General features: G+C 52.9%; 1 protein-coding gene across 2 annotated transcripts in view; it reads left to right on the top strand.

Moving 5' to 3' along the window:
• ANHX (anomalous homeobox) overlaps positions 1-9,527 on the top strand; it is an 18,048-nt gene that overhangs the window by 2,400 nt on the left and 6,121 nt on the right. The window contains exons 2-7 of one of the 2 annotated variants that reach the window (XM_017513666.2): positions 510-780; positions 3,272-3,399; positions 6,454-6,577; positions 7,287-7,503; positions 8,027-8,150; positions 8,647-8,939. In XM_017513666.2, the coding sequence (XP_017369155.1) occupies positions 532-780; positions 3,272-3,399; positions 6,454-6,577; positions 7,287-7,503; positions 8,027-8,150; positions 8,647-8,939 (1,135 nt within the window). In that variant the 5' untranslated portion in view covers positions 510-531. Of the gene's footprint in view, positions 1-509; positions 781-3,271; positions 3,400-6,453; positions 6,578-7,286; positions 7,504-8,026; positions 8,151-8,646; positions 8,940-9,527 lie in introns of those variants that run through there. The other variant, XM_037733165.1, reaches the window with a different exon arrangement.

Below are 9,527 nucleotides of genomic sequence, written 5' to 3'. Positions count from 1 at the left end.
AAAAAAAAAAAAAAAAAAAAAAAAAAAAAAGTGCATATATGTGGATTCAGATGGAAGGCCTTGGCATCCACTGGTGACCACTGCACATGAGGTCCCTACCCCAATGAGCCCAGGGAAGGAGTGAGATGAAATATAATCACAAGTGTGTGCCAGGGTGGACAAAAGGAAAGGCAAGCAGAGCTGAGAGGAACAGTGTGGGCTGTGGACGGGTGGCCAGGTGGAAGTTTCAGAGAAGTGGAGGATCTATTGCAAGCAGTACCCGGCCCAGTGCTTGGTGCACAGCTGTGTTTGTTAAAGACTAAAGTATTTGGGGGATTAGAAGGAAATTCTAGAGGCTGTCTGCCATGGTGCTGCCCTCTCAGGATGTGTGCGGTCTTATTCCGACCCGCAAGTTTCCATGGCACGAGAGTCGTGGCATCACCTGCTTCGCAGAGCGGGTTGAGTAATTGATTGACAGAAAGGGTGTGGTCAGTGTTGGCCATTCCTGTGACTGTTCTCTGTGTTGGCAGAGTGGCCACAACCCAGCAAGGGATGCAGAGCTTCCTGACTCTACTGAAGGAGCATGAGGACACCTGCCCACCCCCGGCAGAGCTGGTGACCCTTGCAGGCAGGCTGTGCCGGCACTTTCAGCATGACCTTGCCCAGGTGAAGCCTTTGGTTTCAGCCATTCTGGACAGCCAGCTCCGCCTGCACCTCCTGGACAATGCAGATGTAGCCCTGGTGTGCGCCCGAGTCCTGGATGAACAGGAGCAGCTGCAGGCGGCTTGCCGGCTCCTGGAGGTAGGTCTGGGCTTTTGGGTGGGGTGTGGAGAGAGGTGGCAACTTCTCCAGGCAGCCTCCACCATCCCCAGCACTGCAGTAGTACCTGGGAGTTAGTAGGAACCCGCTGGCCAGAGGCCCACACCCCAGTGCCTTGGAAAAACCTGGGAGGCGTGTTTTATATACGCTTAGTCCACTGTCATCACTAAGCTCTATCAAGTTTGGTAATCTGAGTTAAAACTACTCATTCATCAAATCCCTGTTGAGTGGTGATCCTACAGGCGTGATGCCACCAAAGTGAGTGAATAAAGTGAGAGCCTGATTTTGGGGAGTCGACATCTCAGTCAGCAAGACGTTCAGTACCCCCTCTCAGTCTCTGGCTGCAAGTCTGCAATGGAGACCTCTGAAAACCAAAAGTGTCTTGGTCACTCACCTGCTGGTACCTTCAACCTCAACACATTAGGTCTTGAACGTGACCTGTGCTGATCTGAAGCAGTTTCTAGCATTTGTTGGTCCAACTAATGTGACCACTGTACATTTTGCTGCCTCAATAAGGGTATGCTTGGTGACAGGGTGCTGCCCAGGTGGTGCTGAATGGTGTGGATCATTTGCTAGATGCCTGTGTTACTTGCTGAAATCTGAAAAATTCTGAATTGCAGAAAACATATGGCCCAAAGGGTTTCCAAAAAGGAATTTGAAGGCCTATTTTTTCCTTTCTTTGGCCCTGTAATACAGTCTGTGCATAATTCATTGTGAGTTTGCCTTCAAGATACTCAATTCCTTCCAACCCCCAACAAAGCTAGTGTGGTATCCTCCTGCCCCCTCCACCTGTGCACACAGCAGCTAGAAGTAGTTTTTACAATGCAAATGGCATCATAGTGTGCCCTGAGCAGTGGCTCCCAGAGCCAGGGTCTGAGCCTCCTGCTGTCCTCCCACCTCTGGCTCCCCCCAGCCTCCTCTGCGGTGGCCACGCCAGTCTCCTTGCCATTCCAACTCCTGAGATACTTCTCTGTCCCAAGGCCTTTGCAGGTGTCATTCCCTCTGCTGGAGCTGGCACCTGGCTCTCTGTGTGGCTGGTACTTTCCTACACTTCTGGTTTCTACTTGAAATGTCAGACCACGGAGGTGATGCCTCCTTCACTCTCCAGTATTGCCCCCCGTTACCCCTTCTTTGGCCCTTCCTCTGTAACTAGAAGGTTATATGTTTGTCAATGTGCCTTCCATCTGCCTCCCTCACTGCACAGACAGTCCACAGAGGCAGGGCCACCAGTGTTTCTACCTGCAAGATTGGCTGACACACTGCACGACACCGAGAACCTGGCAGGGCTCGAGGGCTTTCAAATCTGTCAAAATTAATGAAGTAAACAAATGAGGGCATGCAGTTAGAGTTGTCACGACTGCCGTGAAGGCACTCACTGGCATCAATGATGAAAACCCCCTGGAGAGGAATTAGAAGCTCAGTCAGGGTGATCCACGTGTATGTCTGAGGAGCCATATTGCCCTTTGGGCCAAATGTTTTCTGCAATTCAGGAATTTTCAGATTTCAGCAAGTAACACAGGCATCCAGCACATGACATGCACCATTCAGCACCACCTGGGCCGAGACCTGGGAGACACAAAGGGACCACCACACCAAGAATAGGCAGCAACCCCAGCCTGTGCAGGGTGTTCCTGCCCAGCCCTGCCCCCATGTCATGCAGGCTCTCTGAGGCCACATGCTGGGAGGAGATGGGCACAGAGGTATTGGGTCTGAGGGGTCATTGCCCAGCAAGACTGGGCCTCTCTGATGCCTCAGAGAGAAAGCTGAATGATTCTCAGCACCTCCCTTGCCAGGATGGTCCAAGCAACACTGTAGTTGAAGGCTGGTGTGGGGCCACAGGGACCATTCCTGTGGCAGGTGATTGAAATTAAGAGAATGGTGGGAGCCACACAGAAATCACAGGAGAGACCAGCACCAGGCATCCTCCGTTAAGCGGACGGGTGAACTGGACAGGGATCCCTTCATTCCCCTCACCTTAGAACGTGCTGAGGGGCCAGCACTGCTGCTGGGAGACAAAAGTCTTTCACATAAGATGTGAATCAGACTTCAGACCCTCAAATCACACCATGTGGTTATGACCCCGGCTCCACTTGTCATTTGTTGTTGGCCGAAAGAGAATCACTAAACTTTCTCTTGTCACATGTGCCTTACCATTGTGTTTTGAGGAGGGTTGAACGTTTAAAGGCAGCTCATTCAAGGCTGATGTGAATGCATCTGCCCAAGGTCTGTGAGGTGACCTGGCAGGCCTAGAGTCATACCGCTGAGCCTGCTGGGAATGGAATGAGGACCATCTGACTCAATGTCTGCATTGCGTGGCCACACTGGCACTTTGTAAAATCAGTGGGCTTGAACCCAGAACCCTGCTCATCCCATCACTGCCTTCCCCATTGCTGAGGTGGTTTGGGATGGTAGACACAGGTCCCAACAGTGCTCCAGGGTGGGTGGCCAGGGCTCAGCATGCTCTTCTTGGCAGGGGTGCCAGGTGCCAGGAGGCAGCCAGGAGCTGGTGCAGCTCTGGAATGACATCCACTACCGTCTGGTCATGAGGAGGCTGGGCGTGGCGGCACTCACCCCCGTGCAGAAGTTCCGCTGCAGAAAGAGGTAACCCATGAGGATTTACTCGTGCGTATTTCATGGGGATCCCAAGGGATTAGATGTACCATGCAAATCCCAGAGGGACTGAAGCAAAGTAGAAGTGAGGAGACATGGGTAGGGAATGTCTGCCGGAGCAGTAAGTCACAGTGTAGGCAGCATAAGATGGCTTCAGTGTGTGTCACACTAGTGCTGGATGCTGATCACTGAGCTGTACTCTCCACCAGCTGTACTCTCCACCAGCCCTTTCACTTGGGTGATGGCTGGAAATGGATGGCTGACCGCAACGTGACTGAGGCTAAGGCCAGGAGGTTGGCATCCTCATCATCCCCGCCCCTAGCACCCACCCAGGGACTGGCCAGAAAGGGGGCCCTCGAACCAGGGACAGTGGACATGGAGGGCAGGTGGCCACGGAGGGGCCACAAGGCCTTTCAAAGAGGTAAGGGTGAGAATGTTGCCAGTGTTAACATGAGTTACATGTCAAGAGCTCAGAATAGTGCCGGGCACGTGATAGACATTAAATAAGTGGTAGTCCTAGTCATTGCCACCATTAGCAGCACTAAATAAATGTTACTGCTAGTAATTGTTGTTATCTCCATCATCACCACTTATGAGTGAGGAAGCTGAGGCACAGAAAGGTTAATCTGAGGCCCCATGTGAGAGTTGCAAAGCCAGGACTGTAGCCCAGACACGGAGGTATTGGAGCCTTTGTTCTTTTAGAAGAATTGAGACAAGGTCTCACTCTGTTGCCCAGACTAGCATGCAGTGGCACAGTCATGACTCACTACAGCCTCAACATCCCAGGCTCAAGTGATCCTCCCACCTCAGCCCCCATGTACCTGTGACCACCATGCCTGGCTAATTTTTAATTTTTTGTGAAGACAGGGTCTTGCTATATTTCCCAGGCTGGTCTCAAACTCCTGGGAGCCTTTACTCTTCATCTCAGGTGCTCTCCAGTGGTCAGAAAAGGGCTGTAGATCTTGCTGTGAACTCCTGACAGCCCAAGTCACAAAGGATTCCTGAGCCACGGGGCCCGGCCACTAGGAACACTGGTCGCTGGAGGAAGAAGACATGCATACCTTTTTGGCCCAGAGAATTTTCTTGCATGGTAGCCATCAAATAAAGTGATGGAGTGAGGCAAGTTGTCAGAAGCCCAGCAGTAAATCAGCTGTGGAGTCTTCAGGGGATGTGACTGTGTCCCTCCACAGACATGCTGACAGCCTGCCAGAGTGCAGTGGTGTCATCTTGTTGGCATGTTTATTAAGTATCCCCTGCCTGTTGGGTTCTGGGAGGTGCTGAGGATGAAGACCAGGCCTTGCCTCCCTGGAACTGACATTGGGATGTGGACAGTGGCCAACAGACAAAGAAATAAAGTAGATCACATAATTCAGAGAGTGAGAAGTGCTGTGAAGAGAATATATTCAGAAGAGGCTGCTTTAGGTGGGGTGGTCAGTGCAGGCTGGGCCAAGTCTTGGAGGAGGGTCTTCAGTGTGGTGATGGTGTCAGCCATGTCAGCAGAAGTTTCCAGGAAGGGGCAATACATTCAAAGACTTGGGGTCAGAGGAGCCTGATATTCAGGGGCATATAGTAAATATGTTGGGGTATATGTGTCAACAGCCTTTGAAAAATGTAAATCAGGCCAGGCGTGGTGGCTCACGTCTGTAATCCCAGCACTTTGGGAGGCCGAGGCAGGTGAATCACGAGGTCAGGAGTTTGAGACCAGCCTGACAAACATTGTGAAACCCCGTCTCTACTAAAAATACAAAAATTAGCCGGGTGTGGTGGTGCATACCTGTAATCCTAGCTACTCGGGAGGCTGAGGAAGGAGAATAGCTTGAACCCAGGAGGTGAGGGTTGCAGTGAGCCGTGATTGTACCGTTGCACTCCAGCCTGGGTGACAGAGCAAGACTCCATCAAAAAAAAAAAAAAAAAAGAAAGAAAGAAAAATGTAAAACCAATTCTTAGACTGTAGCCAGAGAAGCAGGTTGTGGAATGGGATTCACCAACCCTGCCTTAGAGGCTGAGGAGCACCAGGAGGACACTGGGCCTGCAGCCATGGTAGCGGCTGGATTGGGTTATGACTCCATGGGCTGATGGTCCCCGGGGGGTGTCATCTGAGTCACAGCAGATGCAGATACAGGGGTCAGGAGTAGATGCTGGGGTTTCTAGGAGGTTCTAGTCATGGCCCAGGGCTGGGACAGTGGGTGAGGGAAGGAAACAGGATCGTGTCAAGGTACATTTTGGAGGTGGAGCTAGGGGGTTTACTGATGGGCTGGACACATTGCAGGAGGTAGAGAGAGAACTAAAGCAGACTCCAGGGCTCTTGGCCTGTGTGAGAACCACCAGGAGCATGAGGGTTCCTTCACTGAGGTGCACAGGGGCTGGGGGAGCGTTTGGAGAGGGAGGATGGAGTTCTTTTAGAATTCATGATGTGTGAGATGCATTTCAGACGTCCAAGTAGGCATTGGGATGACATGCCTTCTACAGACAAGTAATACTGTTGCATATATCACCTTTTTCCTGTGAAATGTTCAAATCTGCTCAGCACTGGAGAGGAGCATGACCAGCGGGAACACCGCTGGTGTCCAGCTCCAGCACTGGCCAGCCACACATCCCTTTGTCATCTCTCTGAGTGACACCGAAACCCTGGGAAGGCACAGAGAAAGGAGGGGTCCTCTGTGTTCAGGGAACAGACCTCTGGGACTTTGTTATCCAGAGGGGGATGTGGAAGATTCAGCCGAGACGTGGCCAGTGAGAGGAAGAGGAAATCCAGTGAGTTCAGAGGCCAGTGAAGCCGAGGAGGTGCCAGTTAAGAGGAGAGTTAAGAAATTAACTGGATTTTGTGAGCTGGGAAGCAGTGCTTTTAGTGGCAAGGTGCCAGGGTCCAGGAGTGTCACAGAGACAAGGAGACAGTGGCTTCCCCCAGGAGGAGGCGCAGGGAAGGAAGTGTGACCTTCTGCAGAAGGCTAGGCCTGGAGAAGGGAACAGATTTGGAGGGTCCTGTCTGTTACTGCCTCCTCCCTGTCCTCACCCAGGAACCCCCACCCCCCTCCCTCTGCCCAGGAACCCCCCGCCCCCCTCCCTCTGCCCAGAGGGGCTGAAGACCCGGAACTTCCCCAGAGAGGTTCGAGAGAAGCTGCAGAATTTCGCTGTGGGGGTGAGCACGAACCCCAGCAAGGCTGACAGGGTAAGAATGGAAGACACCCAGGACCCAGGGGTTCCCCCTGGTGCCTCCCCCCAGCAAGGGGATATCCCTACCCCAGGCTCCTCAGTGGCCCTGTCCCCCAGGGTGCTGGTGGTTTCGGCCTATCCTCTGGACGTCTGTGTCCAGAGTTCTTAGTAAGATGGGGGACGAGCAGGTACCCTATTGATTGGCAGCCCCTGCAGACTGTCCTGTCTGCTACGTGAAGGGTTTCATTTTCTCACGTGGGGTCGTAACATCCATGTGTGTGACCCCACAGCTGCACGCTCAGCACTCACTGTGTGCCAGGCACCAAGACAGTGGGTTGAGGCATCCGCCGACCAACATGCTCCCACTGTACAGTGGGCTTGTGCCAGGCACAGGTAGTGTGGTTCTGCAGGCCTTGCACCTCTGGGGCTCCGATGACCCTGGGCATGTTGTCTGGGTGGACCTAGCAAGGACCCCACTCGGGGATATGCACATGTGGCTGTGCAAACAACTTGGCCTGAACCTCACTGCCCAGGGCATGGGGATCAGCCCAGGGAGGTGAGGTCTGCATGTTCTGGTCATGCTCACTGCTCTCTGCTGTCCTTGGAGAGGCTAGGCTGGGCTGTCACCCTCTTTCTTGGTGGAAATGATCTATCAGAGCCACTTCTACATACCCCTGTCCTCAGGGAATGGAAGCAGGGCTAGAAGTATTATTGTTTGGGGGCAGGAGAACTTGGCTTTGGAGACGAGCTTGACCCCTGAGCAGGTGTACAACTGGTTTGCCAATTACCGGCGCCGCCAAAGAGCCCTTCCCAAGCACATGGAGCCGGCTGGGCAGGCCACAGCTGAAGACCCTGGTACAAGGGAGTGGGGTCCCGACCTCCTGCAGCCCTCAGGCAAGCCCCATGTTGGCTCTGGGTTTGTGGACAGGCCTCAGTGGTCAGGTGAGTGGCCCGAGGGCCCCAGTTTCTTTGTGGTTGGGGAGCTGATTTCTGACAAGGGCCAGGCCTGGGTAGTCATGCTGGTTACAGGGGTAGCCCTCCCCCAGTCAGTAGGTTCCAGGTGTCACTCTGTGGGAGCAAGATCACAGAGTCTGAGGATCTGAGGCTCAAGACTGGTACAGGCCGGGCTGTGGCTGCCCCTCTGCATTTCAAGGTCACTGTGTAGCAGGGCCAGGAGCCGGGCTGGAGAGGAGGGGCATCGTGTGGCCACAGAAGGAGTTGGTGACTCAGTTTGAGAAGTGAACCAAGCACCAGGATTTGGGGTGTCCTGAGCTGGCAATTATGGATTATTGATTCACACCAGAGACAGGCCAGGAAGCAAAAATACTGGGATGGCCCCATGGCAACAGCCTTTTCCAATCAGCAGGGCTGCTTGTACCTGCTGAGAAGGAGGCTCGGACCTGCTGAGAAGTAGGCTTGGACCTGGAGCCTCACTAAGCCTCCCCTTCCATCTCATCACTTTCAGAGGAACGTGAGGAAAAGGAACTTCTACAGTATTTTCCAGAGACCACCCAAGGACCATGGGAACCACTGGCCTTAGCCCCAGACTTGCCTGCAGATGAGACAGTCTCAAGGCCACTGGCTTCCAGGTACTGTCATCACCACGGCCATGGAATCACCTCATCTATTCAGTTCCCTTTCCTCCTTGGGTGGAGACTAGGACATGGAGTGGGCACAGGGATGACAGGACCCCCACACTGGGATCAGTTAGGCCCCAGGGAGAGGAAAGCCACCAGCAGGAGCCCGCTTCAGGGATGAGGGTGGGGGGCAGTTTCTTCTGACCCCACATGTGCTCCTGCAGCCTGACTCATAACCTGAGTTCTTGTCTGTCTTGGAGAATGGGGGACAGACTTAGAAGGAAACACCTGCAGGCCTGCCACCTAAAGACACACCCAGCTGTCCCCGTGGTTTGTTTCTAGTACTTTGTCTGTTTTACTTTTCACTGAGTTAATACTAGCCAGTATATCTTGAGTTCCTACGCACACCAGCACTGTTTGTGCCCTGTCCGTGCACCCGATGCTCCCTGCTACCCTGGCCCGAGGGAGCCTCTGCCCACCAAGAGACAGTGTTCTCCATGTCCCCCAGGTCTCTGCCAGGTGGCGAGATGTACCAGGAGGGGCCTGGCCATGATCCTGCTACCCTTCCCCTCTTCTGCCCTGGCCCTGGCCTCTGCCCTCTGGCTGCTGGCAGTAGCATACTGGACCCAACTGTGGCTGACCCTGAATCTTGGCTGATGTCTCTTGCACTGGCATCCTCCAAGGAAGTTTCCTTCCAGACTGGGCAGCTTGTCCACAGTCATGGGCTGGACTTCATGATGGGCCCTGCAGACACCACGGTGGCCATGTCCATTGCCACCCTTGGAGATCCCAGCCATACAGGTGGGTTCACTTTAGACAGACCGTGAGTTTCAGCACCAGACGTTGTGACTACTCAGGTCCTGCTTGAAGGAATAGAAGTGTGGGTAAGGCCACACTGCTTGAACCCATGATGTTTTATTAGTCCTGGAGTCAATGTAGCCAGAACAAAGACTCTTCCCGCAAACATCCCAGATTATTTCTCATTCATTTTAGTGTGTGTGTGTGTGTGTGTGTGCGTGCGCGCGCACGCGCGTGTCACTGAAGAGGAAAGAGTTAAGTTGAAAGGAAAGAGCTGCCACCCTGTGCTCTCCACTGCAGTCCACCTGATTTATCTGTTAACGCCTGGTGCAGCAGAGGAGGCTGAGCTCCTTGGACTCCCCAGCTGTCCACCCCCCTTAGCCCATAGCAGAGATGTCATGATTTTAGTTTCTTTCTAGGTTATGATTGAAGCTGTAAAATCATTTAAAGAATGTATTTAGATGTATGTTTTGTGTATATTTTGTCCATCTATTACACCAGAATCATGAGACTTCTCAGTTTGTATGGAGAAAATTGGCGCTATGAATTCATCTATATTTCTTTCCTTTTTTTTTTTTTTTTTTTTTTTTT

The sequence above is a fragment of the Cebus imitator genome, unplaced genomic scaffold, assembly GCF_001604975.1.
Source record: "Cebus imitator isolate Cc_AM_T3 unplaced genomic scaffold, Cebus_imitator-1.0 Scaffold497, whole genome shotgun sequence".
In the NCBI taxonomy this organism is placed as follows: Eukaryota; Metazoa; Chordata; class Mammalia; order Primates; family Cebidae; genus Cebus; species Cebus imitator.
The sequence above is the reverse complement of the archived record's forward strand: the minus strand, read 5'-3'. Positions and strand labels throughout refer to the sequence as shown.